The sequence below is a fragment of the Mesoplodon bidens genome, assembly GCF_964165515.1.
Source record: "Mesoplodon bidens genome assembly, chromosome: 7".
Classification (NCBI taxonomy): Eukaryota; Metazoa; Chordata; class Mammalia; order Artiodactyla; family Ziphiidae; genus Mesoplodon; species Mesoplodon bidens.
The window spans coordinates 23,967,738-23,986,256 of NC_138164.1; the positions used below are offsets into that span (position 1 = coordinate 23,967,738).

At 35.5% G+C, this 18,519-nt stretch overlaps 1 protein-coding gene across 3 annotated transcripts in view; it reads right to left on the reverse strand.

Moving 5' to 3' along the window:
- ATM (ATM serine/threonine kinase) overlaps window positions 1-18,519 on the reverse strand; it is a 140,601-nt gene that overhangs the window by 53,548 nt on the left and 68,534 nt on the right. For all 3 annotated transcript variants that reach the window (XM_081239953.1, XM_081239952.1, XM_081239951.1), the window contains exons 32-38: window positions 18,007-18,171; window positions 17,062-17,194; window positions 15,646-15,741; window positions 13,541-13,712; window positions 10,631-10,772; window positions 9,036-9,212; window positions 3,922-4,099 (exon numbers count right to left, since the gene is read on the reverse strand). In XM_081239953.1, the coding sequence (XP_081096079.1) occupies window positions 3,922-4,099; window positions 9,036-9,212; window positions 10,631-10,772; window positions 13,541-13,712; window positions 15,646-15,741; window positions 17,062-17,194; window positions 18,007-18,171 (1,063 nt within the window). The remainder of the gene's footprint in view (window positions 1-3,921; window positions 4,100-9,035; window positions 9,213-10,630; window positions 10,773-13,540; window positions 13,713-15,645; window positions 15,742-17,061; window positions 17,195-18,006; window positions 18,172-18,519) is intronic.

Genomic DNA, 18,519 nt, shown 5'->3' on the forward strand with positions numbered 1-18,519 from the left:
CTGAATGAGATCCTTGCTGGGTAGAGTAATCCTGGTTGTAGGTTTTTCCCTTTCATCACTTTAAATATCTTGCAACTCCCTTCTGCCCTGCAGAGTTTCTGATGAAAAATCAGCTGATAACCTTATGGGGATTCCCTTGTACACTGTTGCTTTTCCCCTGTTGCTTTTAATATTTTTTCTTTGAATTTAGTTTTTGTTAGGTTGATTAATACGTGTCTTGATGTGCTTCTCCTGGGGTTTATCCTGTACGGGACTCTCCGTGCTTCCTGGACTTAGATGGCTATTTCCTTTCCCATTTTAGGGTTTTCCGCTATAATCTCTTCAAATATTTTCTCAGACCCTTTCTCTTTCTGTTCGTCTTCTGGGACCCTATAATGTGCATGCTGGTGCATTTAATGTTGTCCCAGAGGTCTCTGAGACTGTCCTCATTTCTTTTCATTCATTCTTATTCTACTCCTCAGCAGTTATTTCCACCATTCTATTTTCCAACTCAGTTATTTGTTCTTCTGCTTAAGTTATTCTGCTACTGATTCCTTCTAGTGTATTTTTCATTTCAGTTATCATGTTGTTCATCACTGTTTGTCCTTTAGTTCTTCGAGGTCCTTGTTAAACATTTCTTGTATTTTCTCGATCTGTGCCTCCATTCTATTTCCTAGATTTTGGATCATGTTTACTATCATTACTCTGAATTCTTTTTCAGATAGGTTGCCTATTTCCTCTTCATTTATTTGCTCTTGTAGGTTTTTACCTTGCTTCTTTGTACCATATTTTTTTGATGGATGGGGCTGTGTTCCTCTCTTGCTGGTTGTTTGGCTTGAGGTGTCTAGCATTGGAGTTTGCAGGCAGTTGGGTGGAGCTGGGTTTTGGTGCTGATATGAGGACCTCTGGGAGAGCTCACACCAATTAATATTCGCTGTGGTCTGAGGTTCTCTGTTAGTCCAGTGGTTTGGACTCGGCACTTCCACCACAGCAGCTCAGGCCCAACCCCCAGCCTGGGAACCAAGACCCTGCAAGCTGCATGGCGTGGCAAAAAAAAGGCAACAAACAAAAAGCAGAAAAAGAACAAAGAGTAAAAAATAAAATTAGAAAAAATAAAAATGAAACAGCAAGAACAAAACAAAGCAGAACCACAACAGCTAAAAAAAAAAAGGGCCAGTAAAGGCCTTGGTGGGGGTGGGCAGATCAGGCCCAGTTCCCGCACGGCTGTAAAATAGCCTAAGAGACTCTTAACACAGTGTGATGTGTGCTATGATAGGGAAAGCTTAGAATACCATAGTGGCATACAGAAAAGAACTCTGAATAGGAATAGTTTCACAGAAAAAAAGAGATCTGAAAGAAGAGTAATGGTCCATCTGGAGAAGAAGAAAGGATAGTGTTCCCGGCAAATAGTGATAAGATGGCAGAAACAAGAAAGATCGTGGAGAATATACTGAACGATTTCATTGTGTTAAACCACAGAGCTGAAAAGCAGTAAGGATGCTGTGGACAGAGAGAAATAGATGCACTAATGTTATTTATGACACAGAACTCACAGGATTCGGTAATCAGATGAGATGTGAGAAAGGTTTCTGGCTTGGATAACTGCATGCCATTCACTGAAGAGGTACACATTAAAAGAAGTAGGCTGGGGAAGGAGGTGAAGATGATAATTTAACCTTCGGACAGTTGAATTTGAGATGCATGTGGCACATTCAAGTGAAGTCAGTGACATTTACAGACATCAGAAAATAAATTTACATAGCATGGAAGGAAAGTAGGTTATAAAAGTAAGTAAAGCATAATCCAAGAGAAATTTAATTTGATACGAGTCTATATATACTTTCCTTTTCAATAACAGATTTTACATATGAAGTTTAAATTTTCATTTAAAGCAATAAAAATATTGGTACTCAAGGGCTTCCCTGGTGGCGCAGTGGTTAAGAATCTGCCTGCCAATGCAGGGGACGTGGGTTCGTGCCCGGGTCCAGGAAGATCCCACATGCGCGGAGTGGCTGGGCCCATGAGCCATGGCCGCTGGGCCTGCGCGTCTGGAGCCTGTGCTCCGCAACGGGAGAGGCCACAACAGTGAGATGCCCGCGTACCGCAAAAAAAAAAAAAAAAGTAATATTGGTACTCTACACAGACATAAAATAAAACTGGCTGATTTTACCTTTGAAAGGCTGTAGCACAAATATGTATGTACAAATGATAAACATAAAAAAAAGTCTTAGCTATGTCAGGATAACAGATTATCAGGTTATCATAAGCAGCAATTATATCAAACTTGGCATGTCATAAAATTGTTTTTACTATTACATCAAATTACATAATATTAAAGTTTAAATGCTTACTGGTAACTGTGAATCACTTATACCTGTATTTCCCATATTAAGAATAGGAGATATAGGCTGGATAGTTTGCCAAGTCTCTATGAGAACTTTTATTTTAGGATTTTCATTTCAATGGTCTAAAGAAAATTCATATAAGAGTATTTTGAATTATTTACATGACCAACTTATAATCTAGTAGTACTATAGAATGGGCATCCATACTTATGTTTAATAATTATATTATTTCCAATAGAAGATTAGTAACTGCTGTTAGCCAATAAAAAGGAACAAACATAAATAATAAAACAGAGCAAAGTAAAGTTTAAATGGCAGCACGGTCATGTCATATAAAGGCTATGGTAGTGAAAGTAAAAGGAAGTAATTGGGAGAGTCGAGTAATCACAACCTATGTCAAAGCGACTGGAACCATAGTCAAGGTTGGGAAGAATAATTTAGTTGCAGCAAAATACCACATGAACTCAATACTATTCTTATAATTATGTTGGTCTTGAAGTACAGTAAGTGAATTGTACCTAGTTTTATGTTTGTACATAAAATACATTAGTAATATGTATCAATACTAAAGACAGTAAGTTAACATTACAAATCTGTAAATATGTTCCTTTTTTCAAATTTAGGTTTGAAAATCTGACCCACGATGAGCCCTCAACTATGTATATATGTATTATGTGCACCCAATTCCTCAATGAATTTTTCCTGCAATAAGCTCTTAGCATGGGAAATACTTCTTATATAGCATGGAAGGAAAGTAGGTTATAAAAATAAGTAAAGCATAATCCAATTTTTGTTTTAAAAAACTGATGTATAGGGCTTCCCTGGTGGTGCAGTGGTTGAGAGTCTGCCTGCCAATGCAGGGGACATGGGTTCGTGCCCTGGTCTGGGAGGATCCCACATACCACGGAGCGGCTAGGCCCGTGAGCCATGGCCGCTGAGCCTGCGCGTCCAGAGCCTGTGCTCTGCAACGGGAGAGGCCACAGCAGTGAGAGGCCCGCATACCACAAAAAAACAAACAAACAAAAAACCTGATGTATATATACCAAATGTTAATTGTAGTTATCCTAGATGACAGAATTATGGGTGATTTAATTTGTTTAATTTATGCCAATTTTTCTGTATTTCCCACAAGAAATATAATTTTTTAATTAAAAAAAGGTTGCTTTTAAAAAATAAGTTGGCCATAGCTCTAATATAAAATTCCATCATATCTCCAGCACAGTACCTATAATACGTGGTTGCATTTATTTGTCTGCTGTTTCAGTTACTAGAATGTAGGGTTATGTCTTGCTCACATCCTCACTGCCAGTGCCAAGCACGGTGCTTGACATACACTGAATGCTCAATTAGTTGCTCCATTAATAGTAGTCAATAATTACTGAAGGGATACTATGCATCAAGTATTATCCTAGTTGTTTTACATACATTACCTAATTGAAAACTTGCTACAACTTTTATCTCCATTATACAGATAAGAGAACAGATGTTTAGAGGTTATGGAATTAAGCCTACAAGGGCCTTGATGGGATTCAAACAATCTATCTTTCCCTAGAACTGAGATGTTAACAGTATAAATTTGAGAAATTTAACAGAATACCTGAATCCAAATTTGCAGGAGTTGTGGATCGGCTTGTTTCTGAGCAGTGTCTGAAACAGTTAGTGAAAAATCCCTGAATGTGTGTAGAAAGCAGATTTCTCCATGATTCATTTGTATCTTGGATTAAAATGTCATGGATCAAGTATGGAAGCACAGTCTGACAAAAGTCAGTTTTCACCTAGAATATACAAATACATCCAGTCAATAGTTTTCAGTAAAAATACTTTACTTAAAATTTTCATTCCCTGTTACTGACATATTAACCTTTTTAAAAAAATGACACATGAATCTGTCATGAACCCTATGTACTACTAAAAAACATACAAAAAACATGTGTACTAGGTAGTGTTAAAAAAAAACAAACTAACCTAGAATATCTAAATCAAACCTATACATTACAGTGCAATTGTTCATTTTCTGTCTAGGCCACTTGCATATAATAAAATAGGACACTGCTGACAAATGAAATTATGATGTCACTACTGTAAAAAAATTTCACAGCTGAAAAGTGTTACTAATAACAAGCAGTTTTCTAATTTGATAAAAGGGAAAATGGGGATAAAAATTTAAGAGAAAAGCTGAAAATTTGATTTTTGAACATTTTCTACATTCAGTGAAGAGCCACAACAGACATGTTAAAATGTTTACTTTTAAATAAACCCCAATTTCTGGGCATAAAATTAGCGTACTTATTTGTGGTATACTCCAAACTATAGAAAACTATTTTAATGTATGTGGTACATTAAAACAGTATTCAACTTTATTTTTGCCAAGACATCATCTTCATGTATTCATCATATACCACACACATGAAACAGATTATTGATTACCAATTGTACACTTTTTCCCTTTCAAACTAAAGACAAATCAAAAAGCCAGTTTTGGGGCATCCCTGGGGGTGCAGTGGTTGAGAGTCTGCCTGCCGATGCAGGGGACACGGGTTCGTGCCCCGGTCCGGGAAGATCCCGCATGCCACGGAGCAGCTAGGCCCGTGAGCCATGGCTGCTGAGCCTGCGCGTCCGGAGCCTGTGCTCCGCATCAGGAGAGGCCACGACAGTGAGAGGCCCACATACCGGAAAAAAAAAAAAAAAAAAGCCAGTTTTGGAAATACAGAAGTAACTAAGAATTGGGGTGTGTGTATATGTGTGGGGTGTGTGTGTGTGTGTGTGTGTGTGTGTATGTGCATATGAATGTATATTTGGAACATTTTATCTTCTGGCCCAAAGTCAGAATGTTATAAAAATCTTAGGGGCTTCCCTGGTGGCGCAGTGGTTAAGAGTCCGCCTGCCAATGCAGGGGACAGGGGTTTGAGCCCTGGTCCGGGAGGATCCCACACGCCACGGAGCAACTAAGCCTGTGTGCCACAACTATGGAGCCTTCGCTCTGCAGTCCATGAGCCACAACTGCTGAGCCTGTGTGCCGCAGCTGCTGAAGCCCACACGCCTGGAACCCATGCTCCGCAAAGGGAGAGGCCACAACAATGAGAAGCCCGTGCACCGCGACCAACAGTGGCCCCCGCTTGCCACAGCTGGAGAGGGCCCGTGAGCAGCAATGAAGACCCAATGCAGCCAAAAATTTTAAAAATAAATAAATAAATTTATTTTTTAAAAAAGTGTTTAAAAAATCTTAGGTTTATTCATTAATGAGAAATGAATTGTGTGTGTATCCAGGGTATCACTCACTTTTTTTTTTCAGAAGATGTATTTATTATATCAAACACATGTTAGGGTGCTTAACTCTATGCCAGTATGCCAGACAGAGGCAGGATCAGCATGCAGTGCAGAAGGTTTACTAGGGAGTGCTCTTGGGATCAATGTCTGTAGAAGGAAGGGAAGGAAGAAGCAGGACTGGAGTGAGGGAAATGTTGGGGTGTGGTGTGGCAGCAACAAAGGCCTCTACCAACCCTGTGGGGAGCTCAGAAGCTGAGGCAGACCTTCAGAGCCATCTTCAGTTGTGGTAATGGTACAGAGCTTTTATACTCTAAGGTCAACCAGTCATTGAATGCAGGTTGACCTGGGAAGAGGGTATGATTTGGGGTGAAGCAACTCTCTATTATCAAGGCAATTCTGAAGGGTGTTCTCAGCTAGTAGCACTTGCAGCAGCTGAGGGAATAAGTCCTCTGAACTTCTACGAACGCAGTGTAGTACTGCAGAGAGTGTGATGATTTATTCACTGTTAACATTTTTTCTGTAGAAACAAAGACTGCTTTACAAACTGCTTTCAATAGGGTACTTTACCAAAATATTCACTTCTTTATCAGTTATTTTTAATTGGTAGATGTTTAACTAGTCAGATATTTTGTTTTCATATTTCTGTTGAATCATGCTTGGGAGTATTACAAATTAGGTTAGCTTTTAAAGTCTTAGAGCATCATCACATTGTGCTGTTTTAGATGATACATTTGATAAAAGCGTATAAACTTTTTGTTTAACCTTGGCAGGTACCATTACTCTCTAATGAAATGAATGGTAGTGTACCCCCCAAAATAAAAAAGCAATGCTAACTGCAACCACACCTCTTCTCTCACTCAAGAAAGCATGTCACAGAATTCATGCAGAAACCGCTTTCGACAAAATGCAACACCCATTTAGGATAAACACTCTCCAGAGGGAGAGGGAACCTACCTCAACATTATAAAGGGCATATATGACAAACCCACAGCAAACATCTTTCTCAATGGTGAAAAACTGAAAGCATTCCTTTAAGATCAGGAACAAGACAAGGATGTCCACTCTCACCACTCTTATTCAACACAGTACTGGAAGTTCTAGCCACGGCAATCAGAGAGGAAAAAGAAATAAAAGGAATCCAAATTGGAAAAGAAAAAGTAAAACTGTCACTGTTTGCAGATGACATGATACTACTATACATAGAAAACCTTAAAGATGCTATCAGAAAACTACTAGAGCTAATCAATGAATTTGTTAAAGTTGCAGGATACAAAATTAATACACAGAAATCTCTTGCATTCCTATACACTAACAACGAAAGATCAGAAAGAAAAATCAAGGAAACGATCCCATTTACCATCACATCAAAAAGAACAAAACAACTAGGAATAAACCTACCTAAGGAGGCAAAAGACCTGTACTCAGAAAACTGTAAGACACTGATGAAAGAAATCAAAGATGACACAAACAGTTGGAGAGATATACCATGCTCTTGGATTGGAAGAATCAATATTGTCAAAATGACTATACTACCAAAAGCAATCTACAGATTCAGTGCAATCCCTATCAAATTACCAACAGCATTTTTCACAGAATTAGAACAAAGAATTTTACGATTTGTATGGAAACACAAAAGACTACAAATAGCCAAAGCAATCTTGAGAATGAAAAACAGAGCTGGAGAAATCAGGCTCCCTGACTTCAGATGAAACTACAAAGCTACAGTAATCAAAATAGCATGGTACTGGCACAAAAACAGGAATACAGATCACTGGAACAGGACAGAAAGTCCAGAGATAAACCCACACACCTATGGTCACCTAATCTATGACAAGGGAGGCAAGAGTATACAAATGGAGAAGACAGTCTCTTCAATAAGTGGTGCTGGGAAAACTGGACAGCTACATGGAAAAGAATGAAATTAAAACACTCTCTAACACCATACACAAAAATAAACGCAAAATGGATTAAAGACCTAAATGTTAAGGCCAGATACTATAAAACTCTTAGAGGAAAACACAGGTAGAACACTCTCTGACATAAATCACAGCAAGATCTTTTTTGACCCACCTCCTAGAGCAATGAAAATAATAACAAAAATAAACAAATGGGACCTAATTAAACTTTTAGCTTTTGCACAGCAAAGGAAACCATAAACAAATGAAAAGACAACCCACAGAATGGGAGAAAATACTTGCAAATGAAGCAACAGACAAGGGATTATGCTCCAAAATATACAAATAGGCCATACAGCTCAATATCAAAAAAACAAACAACTCAATCAAAATAATGAGCAAAATATCAAAATAGACATTTCTCCAAAGAAGACATACAGATGGCCAAAAAGCATATGAAAAGATGCTGAACATCACTAATTATTAGAGAAATGCAAATTAAAACTACAATGAGGTATCACCTCAGCCAGTCAGAATGGCCATCATCAAAAAATGTACAAACAATAAGTGCTGGAGAGGGTGTGGAGAAAAGGGAACCCTCCTACACTACTGGTGGGAATGTAAATTGGTACAACCACTACGGAGAACAGTATGGAGATTCCTTAACAAACTAAAAATAGAGCTACCATATGATTCTGCAATCCCACTCCTGGGCATATATCCAGAGAAAACCATAATCCGAAACAATTCATGCACCCCAATGTTCACTGCAGCATTATTTACAATAGCCAGGGCATGGAAGCAACCTAAATTTCCATCAACAGAGGAATGGATAAAAAAGATGTGGTACATATATACAATGGAATATTACTCAGCCATAAAAAAGAATGAAATAATGCCATTTGTAGCAACATGGATGGACCTAGAGATTGTCATATTGAGTGAAGTCAGTCAGAGAAAGACAAATATATCACTTATATGTGGAATTTAATAATATGGTACAAATGGTCTTATTTACAAAACAGAAATAGAGTCACAGATGTAGAAAACAAACTTATGGTTACCAGGGGAGACAGTGAGGGGGGCATAAATTGGGAGACTGGGATTGACATACACACACTACTATATATAAAATAACTAGTAAGGACCTACTGTATAGCACAGGGAAATCTTCTTAATACTCTGTAATGACCTATATGGGAAAAGAATCTAAAAAAGAGCGGATATATGTATATGTATAACTGATTCACTTTGCTCTACAGCAAAAACTAACACAGCATCCAATATGTAGCTACCCTGCAGCTGAAACCTACTGCATAAAGTTCTGGCTAAATAAAGACGCCCTGTTGGATGGATTCACAACAGCTGAGTATAGGTGACGTCGCATGAAGATGATGTGCAGTACAAAGCACTCTTTTTATATACAGGCCATGAACATTCACACAAAAGAGAAATGGAATGAGACCATCAAAGAAAATTATTATGAGAAAGCTCAAATGAAAAAAATAAAGTTAGAAAGGGAATAAGTCAGACTAATTGATCTTCTTACCTCACACATTGGTTTTAATAACTGAAGAACTTCACTTTTTGTGCCTCCACTATTCAAAAAAGCACAAGTCAGTGTCTTTAACCAAATGTCATGATTTTCACTTTGAGGAATCCACAGGCTTGTATCATCCAAGCCTTCTAAAGGACTTTCTTTGTCAAGTCTAGGTACTTCTAAAAACTAGAAAAAAGTGATGAGAAAACATAAATAAGGTAACCAGAAATACATTTTACCTTTCCTATGCCAAACAAATATCTAGGCATAAACAAATCTGTTTCCAAATAAAACTAAATATGCTTAAAACTAAATCTTGAGGCATCAGTTACCTTTTAAAATTAAAATACATTTATGTTTATGAGAGGAAGAGTCATCTGGTAAAAAATTACTGATCTAAACAGCAGGAAACTTAACTTCTACTCTCAGCTCACTAGCGGTATGTTAAATGAATCACAGACTCTCTGCCTCATCTGTCTCATGTATGAAACCAGCCTAAATCTACCATACAGAGTTGATTTCGGAATGAAATGAAATTTTAAAATGTTAAAACTACAGTGTTGGGCTTCTCTGGTGGCGCAGTGGTTGAGAGTCCGCCTGCCGATGCGGGGGACACGGGATCGTGCCCCGGTCTGGGAGGATCCCACATGCCGCGGAGCGGCTGGGCCCGTGAGCCATGGCTGCTGGGCCTGCACGTCCGGAGCCTGTGCTCCGCAACGGGAGAGGCCACAGCAGTGAGAGGCCCGCGTACCACAAAAAAAAAAAAAAAAAAAAAAAAAAAAAAAAAAACTACAGTGTTTTACACGTTATACTATTAGTTTTATTAATAGCTTATATTGTCAATAATTTCACTGAGACCAAAATTATATTACGATACATTAAAAGTATCATTTCAATGATGGGTGTAAGCCCTGAAGTTAAATTGGTGAAAACTTAACAGCATATTTCTCAGTTGCTTTATGAAAAGAAAATATTAAACAAAATAAAGGAGAAGTAAGAGTTCTTAAGTATCTTTCATAGAGTACTTTCAGTGGAACCTTGTTATGATATCAACATGGAAAAAGGAGAAATCTATAGGCCATCTTAAATTTCACTAGAGGGTTGTGATACTTTAACTTACTATGGAAATAAACACTTGCTTGTTGATCACAATATCTATAAATGGCTTTCATGGGATCAAAGTAAGGGTTTTCTACTCCTAAGGAAAAAAAGCCTGTCATTAAGAACTCCTCCTACCAGGGAATATGGGGACATGTGTATGCATATGGCTGATTTGCTTTGTTGTGCAACAGAAACTAACACAGTATTGTGAAGCAATTATACTCCAATAAAGATCTATTAAAAAAATAAATAAATAAAAAATAAAAAAGAACTCTTCCTATCCCCCCAAATCAACCATCATTTCTTTAGGCTACCTATTTCAGCTTTTCCACACTGCTATAACTAAAAATACAAATCCCTTGGATTCAAAAAGTACAGCTAGAATTATTTCCAAGAAAGGTTAAATGTTAGTGTAAGTAAGCAATATGATATTCATATCCCACAGCAAATAGAACTGTTCTAGATATAGTGGATATTCAATAAACATTCATTATTCGAGAGACCTTTTTTCTTGATGTTCGAAAAGGCTGTAGATAGATCAGCATGGGATCATTTGTCATCTTATAAATCTCCCAGAAACTATGTCCAGTTTTTGTGGCTAAAATGCTTTTCAAACAGGTAACAGCTGCTGATCGCACTTTGACACTGAAAAACACATATAATTCAAATGCCACAAAGTATATCAACTATTAATCTTGATGAATGTTAAGCAACTCCCAACGAAAAAATTAAAATCTAAAATTTTAAATTTATATTAGGAAATGTTTACATTTATTAGGAAATTTTACATCTATAAAATTCTATAACATCAAAGCAAAAATTATCAAAGGATTTTTAATATTCCTTGAGTAAACATGAGTTACTACTCACTGTAACAGCAATTCCCTTCATTCAATATAATAAAGTTTATATTATGGCTACTATAAATTAAAAACTCATAAAAAGAAATACTTGAGAATAACATTGACTAACAAGAATGAGTAATAAGAATGACAGAATACTAATTCACCCAAGAAAAAAATATTTTGATACCATTTTCTCTAAGCGGTACAAATAATTTGGGGTAACACAGAATGGAATTTCCCTACAAATGATAAAATTATTGTCTAGAACAATTTTAAACAAACAGTAAGTATGTACTTATTCTGACCAGAAGTTAGTTGAAATCATTAGGTAAGGCATCAAAAACCTCTAATAAAAAATTGAACATCTTTCTCTTCTGCAAAAAGTTAGGTAAAGGAGGGCTGTAATACAAGAGTACTGAAAATATGACACTGACAAAAAATGTCATAAAGCCTGATACTATAAATGACGATGAGCTGTCAAGTAAAGGCTTAATTCTATGTCTCAATTTAAGACAAAGAAGCATAAACCCTAAACTTGGATTCATCTCTCATTCCTCTTTCTTTCCCTCACTCCTCCACATCCAATTCATCAGCACGTCCTGCTGCCGCTATGTTAAAAACATACCCTAGTTCCATCCGTGTTCCATCTCATCTCCATTACCGCCACCCTTATCCAAGTCACCATGATTTCTCCTCTGGACTACTGCAATAGTTTCATAATCAGCTGTTTGTTTCCATTTTTGCCCTGTCACAAGCCATTTGCCATATATGTCAGAGTAAAAATGTAAGTTGCATCATGGCACTACTCCGCTTAAAACTCCATGGCTTCCTTATATATTTCAAATAAAATCTAAATTTTTAAATCAGAATTAGTCCTACCTTTCTAATTTCATTTCATACTATCTTCTTCCACACCAGGCTTTTTCTGATCCTCAAACACGTGAAGCTTATTTCCATTCTAGCTATTCCCTGTATGCAATGTTTTATCCCTAATCAACTTCTAGCTGATTCCTGATCACTCAGATCAGCTAGATGACACTTCCTCAGAGAAGTCTTCCATGATTCTGGGAATTCCTTGGTCAACATTCCCTTTGTATACCTGAGGTCCCTCAAACATGTAATGATTTTTTTCCTCTTACATAAAAGACGTGAAAAACAAATTGTACCTATCCCTGTGGTTCTCAAGTTTAAGTCACACTAATATTTCTATGCAACTTCTTCAGAAAAACCAATTGCAAATTACGGTGTAACAAATGAAACATTTAATGCTTGCAAATTTTCTGTGGAAAATCTCTTCAAAAGCTGTGCTAGATATAATTTGAAATACATTTTAAAAAATGAGATAGACTAATAAATGGATAGGAGGATGGCTAAATGTGATAAAGCAAGGATAATAATAGTAGAATCTAGGAAGAATCTAGATGGTGAGTATATGGGTATTTACTGTAAAATTCTTGCAATTTTGCTGTATGCTTGAAAATTTTTATAATAAAAAGTTGGGAAGGAAATCATACCATCCTTTTTACTGTAACAACAACAACAAAAGAGTGAAAGATACATGTAAATTAAACAATGAAAACAGAGCAGGTAGACATTATTGCCAATCATTTATTTCCCAAGAGAAGCGGGGGGTGTTATAGGGAAATGGATGCAAAATACCTATTTACTTAAAAAGATGCCCAATTGTGGGCAAAAATCCTTTGAACCCAGTCTCCAAAAATGGTGGTGATAAGGTGCTCAAATATATCAAAATAAATACATCTGGCCCTTGAACAACGAGGATTTGAACTGTACAGGTCCACTTATACATGGATTTTTTTCAACAGTAAATACTACAGTACTATACAATCTGCAGTTGGTTGACTCCTCAGATGCAGAACCACGGATAGGGAGGGCCAACTATAATTATACATGAATTTTCCACTGAGCAAAGGGTCAGCATCCCAACCCCCACATTGTTCAAGGATCTGTAAATAATAAATAGATAACTGCAAATAAAGAAATAAATGGGGAGTGGAAGATGGAGAAAAAGTAATCTCATAATCAACAAGCTGAAATTATACTATTTGTTGCAATTTTGTTTTGCATTCTATGCATTAATGGGCAGAAGAAAGCCCTGTCTGATTAGCTTAAGACTTTTGGAGTTAAAAAATTTCTGCTCTATGACTTATTTTAAAAGGATCAAAATGTCTAGCCAGGAGGAGAGTGGCACCTTTGATTCTGACAAGTGCACAAAATATCCCCATTTACATTCCCCTATCTTAATGTTTTGTGTGGAACCACTTGGTAGTTTTCATATTGTTTGTCTAGTCTACTCTCACTAAAACTTAACATGGATCATGTCTGGTATATCTATCACTATATCAAGCTACCTGACATATAGTAGTAGGGTTTTAGTAATTATGTGAATTAATAAAAATACAATGATATTCATTAAATATTTAAGACTGAAAGTATGGCAACTAAAAGGAGAATGCTTTAGTTATTAGAAATGCTAATTCATATGAGGTATCAATCTTGAATGTCAGATTAAGTGCTATCAGGTAGAAGGTATCATTAAATACTCACCAATCTTCTACCAGTGTATTATTCAGGTAGGTCAGCATTATGAAGGTCCACTGAAGTTCTTTATCTTCAAATAACTCAAGGGCCTTGGTATAAGATGTATCTTTACTATATTGTATAGCTATTGTAGAGAAATCTATAGGACCCACTTCTCCCAAGCAGCTTCCAACAGCCTCTATATATAGAAATTCCATTTCAGTAAAGTTATAGCTAAGAGATCATACATAAAACAGAAATTTTCTAATTTCAAAAATATGTTTTGTCATCCTTTAAGATTTAAGTGTTTTCTCAAAGATGTTGAATAGATTAAAGAAGCTACAAACTACTGTATCATTTCCTTTACATATCATCCATGTCGGCAATATTTTCCCCTATAAAATCATATCCAAGAGACAGATTAACTAGTAGAATGTAGTTATTAAGGAAAGTCTAAATATAGCAGCTGTATGCAAGTATCAATTTTCTGGGGGGCATTACATAAAGACCACAAATCTTAAATACTCAGTTCAGTGTAAATTCACACACACACACACACATACACATACATGCAGGAACACACATTTTTTTCCCCACCTGTATTATCACTACCCAGATGAAGACAGATGTTTTCAAGATGCCAGAGGGCCCCCTCATGTTCTTTCCCAGTCATGATGGAATTTAATAAAACATGTTAAAAAATTATTTGACAGTCCTCCTTTCAAAAGGTGGAGCCTAATTCTTCCCTTGAGTGTGGGCTGTACTTAGTGTCTTACTTCTAAAAAACAGAATGTGCACAAGTCTTTCACCTCCTTAACTAAAATTATCCCAGGTATTTAATTCTCTTAGATGCTATTATAAATGGAATTGTAAATGGAATGGAATTTCCTTCTTAGATTGTTCACTGCTGGTGTACAGAAACACAAATGAATTTTGTGTGTTGATCTTGTATCTTGCAACTTGGCTGAATTCGTTTATTACCTCTCTTATAGTAACTTTCCTATAGATTTTCTGGGACTTTCTATATATATATACAGTAATGTCATCTGTGAATAGAGATAGTTTTTACTTCTTTGCTTTCCAGTTTTTGTTCAATTGCTCTGGCTATAACTTCCAGTATAATGGTGAATAGCAGTGGGCAACTTTGTCTCATTCCTGACCTGAGGAAGACATTCAGTCTTTCACCATTAAATATGACATTAGCTGTGGGTACAAATCACTAAGATTCTATGCTATGCAGGAAAGCAACTTAGGCCTCCTGTAGCAAGTGACATTTGTCCCCAGAAGCAGTGCTACTATGGACAAAGGGTAAATTCCTTGGTCAAAGGAAAGTTCTAGAGTACTGATAAGGTTCTGTTTCTTGGTCTGGGTGCTGGATGCACAGGTGTGTTTCCTTTGCAAAAAATTCTTCAAGTTATATACTTACGACTTTTCTATATGTAAGATATATTTCAATAAAAAATTTACAAGAAGTACCCTAGACACTAGACCTCCACTGAGAAGTTAAGGAAGACTGTTGAAAGACAGTAGAATCTGTGAAGCATCTCTTATTTCTCCCACTTTTCTTATTTGAAGCAATTATTTCATGACAACTTCAACCTGATTTTAATCATGTGATTTTTCCATCCTGTGATCACCAAATATAAAACCTATACGAGGCATGTGCTGGCTATTTATCTTACATTAGGTTACCCCCAAATGGTGGCAGAAAAGGACTTGAATATGGTTTTAATATCTGAGCTTAATATAGCCCTCCAAGTCCTCATTCTTTCTGTTATATAAAAAAGATATTAAGTACCAGTCAGTTATATCTATAAAATGTATCAGAAGTCAATTTATTTGCAACTTAATGCTACAAATAGGTTTTTCGGACTTTCCTAAATATTCACAAGGCATTTTCAAATTAATAGTTATGCACATGTGTTAATCACTAACTTTTTACTTTACATGAATGTCTAAGGGAGGAAAATATGAAAGGAGGGCTGCTTAGGGAGACTTGAACTAAACAGAAATATAAAAAGCATCTCACATTTCCCCAATATTCCAAGTAACAAACTTTTACTGATTTTTAAAATGCTATGAAGATGACCATCCAAACAAAAAACTCATATTCATTCAGCCAAATAGTTTACCTAAAACTTCTCTTTCACCAGTGTGGTTTACTGCCATCTTGGATAACTGCAACAAGCTGACAACTAGCTTCACCATTATGCCATCTGGAGGGTTATCTAGAAGCAGTTTTGAAAAAATTAGTTTAAGCTACAGTGAAGACAACACTTTTCTTTATACTATGCTCATATATTAAATTGTGTGACCAGAAAACTTTTACAAAGTTTTTAAAAAAGATTTTAAATTGTGAGCATTTCAAAAATATGAGGTGAATGAATGTATCTGAACTTTCTTAAAGAGAATCATGTAAAAATGATCAGCAATATTTGGCAGACAGAGAGAAAAATGTCTTAAGTTGTGAAGAGAAATCAATACCTTAGCAAAATCACAGTTAGAAACATAATCATTCAACATTAAACTAGAAGGAACCTTGGGAGCATGCTTGGTTTTTTAGCCTCTTGCATATAGAATAGACCAGCACTGTCCAACAGAACTTTCTGCGATATGAAAATGGTCTATAATCTGTGCTGTCCAATGGCAGCCACAAGCCACATGTTACTACAGAGAATTTGACATGTGCTAATACAACAAAGAAATTGAACTTTATATTTTATTGAATTTTAATTCATTTAAATTTAAATTGCTATAAACATCTATTGGCTATATTGGTCTGGATCAATAAAATACCCAAATACACAAGAACAGGAGGTAGAAAGAGGGGTTCGTTTTATATATATATATATACACCTATCTCAAGAACAAATATACTAGAAACTCAGATTTCAGATGGTCAAAACAAAACTAATTTTTAAAAGTACTGAGGATAAAAATATCACAATAGAAACATGAAGTTAATGAGCTCAGGAAGACGAAAATCAAACAAAAGCAGAATGAGTTTCCACCAAGTGCAGTACTATAATAACCTAAACTCAAATCAACATAAAATGGATGTTTTAAGTAAAAAAAAAAAAAACACAAAAACCTAGAAACACATATAAATATGTGTATATATACAAAACACACACATATATACATACACACAAAACACATACATGGCTAAGATGTTTAAAATAAAATGAAAAATAACATCTTTTATTTAAATAAATTGGGGTAGTAGGCAGAGACAAATTACCTTGCATGCCTGCTCTAAGGAATTCAACTTTTTCTTTTAGGCAGCAGCAAATTCTTAACATTTTTTAAGCAGTAGAATAACATGATTTGGACTTAGAGAAATCATTCTGGCAGAGGTGCAGAGAACAGATAAAATGGGAGTAGTTCAAAGTGAGGAGACCACTTAGGAAGTCTTTCATAACTAAATGAGAACTGATGAGGGTCTGAAATGAACTAAATCTGTGACAATTAAACCAAGAGCAAGAATTTATAAAAGATTCTTTCAAAAAGAAATGGGTACAAATAACCCAAGTCATTAAAATTAGTACCCTGAGATGCTCTCATAAGATCCATCATCTGATCTTTATGCTGCTCTAGTTGTCTTCGAAGATCCTTCAATCCTTCAAGCCTTGTCAATGGAAGTGCATCATAAACATTTACTGAGAGAAAATGGTTAATTTCCTAAAAGAGAAAATTAGCTAAAAATGTAACTTGCTTTTGACATGTATTGGTTGAGTCTGTAAAATAAAACTTAAAAAATTTTTTAAATTAGTGCCTTCTACAGATACTGATTCATAACAGTTACTACCAAACAAGGTAGAAATAAATTACTTATTTCACTTCAAATCCTACAATGTTTTAATCATTTAAATTGCAATAGACTCTCTCCTGATACAGTATTTAGAGTTTAAGATTGTTATAGCATACTCAGAGGGAAAAGCTTAAATTTCTATTTATTTAGTACTGCAACTCTAGTTTTATCTTAATATATTTAACCACATTTTCATACTGATTATAGTCAAATGTAGAGTATAATTTTAAAATTATAATAAGATTTATAAAGAAAAATCTATCTGAACATAGTTTTGAAGTTTATAAAGGTTAAAACAAGATTAAAACTTGAAAAACTCTTCAGAAAGTTACATATCTTCTCTAATTCAAACATTATATTGTCCGACAGAGGGTCAGATGGTAATTTTGAGATATTAATGAAACTTATGTGTATGAAAATCAAGCATATTTTATACCATATTTCTTCAATATTTAAATTCAGATCTTTATCAAGAAATTTTGAATTTATACTTTTACTGCAATGCAAGAGTATATATTAAGGTTCAGTTTCTTATCTGTTAAGGGGACAGATTTCATGTTATGTTTTCTTTAATCACAATTTTTAAAAAAGATTGGTTTTTACTTTCACAGCATTAGAGGTTTCCAAAAAGTACTACTAACCTCTCTAATACAAAATAGCAATATTATGGAATAATTATTACCTCCAAAAGTGAAAAGGGTCCTCTACTGTATTTGATTTTCTGCTGAGTAATACGCAAATCCCTAAAGACAACATGGTCAGGAAAAGGATCTAAAAGTTTAATCGTGATATAGAGATTTTCATTATCCTTGTTATCAATCACTAAATATTTCAACAAGTCCAATACCTAAACATAATTAAAAAAGAAAAAATCAAGAGGAGAAATGGATTAATTATATTTTAAAGTAAAACAAGCAAACCCACTGTAATAAATGATAAAAACTCTACTTAGTTCAGATAAAATCACTTCTAAGGCACCCAGCTACTACTGTTTCTGTGCTTTCAAATAATTCAACAAATATGTAAGGCCTTTACTACAGGATGGACACTGAGGTATACAGTTGTTAATACTACTGAAACATTTTATATAAGTAACACCTTACACACCATCAGAGTGGAGTGAACTACATCCTTAGTTTTGACTACCTCTACACTTCAGCATAAGTAAGAGATAGAAATCAGGTTATTTACTAGA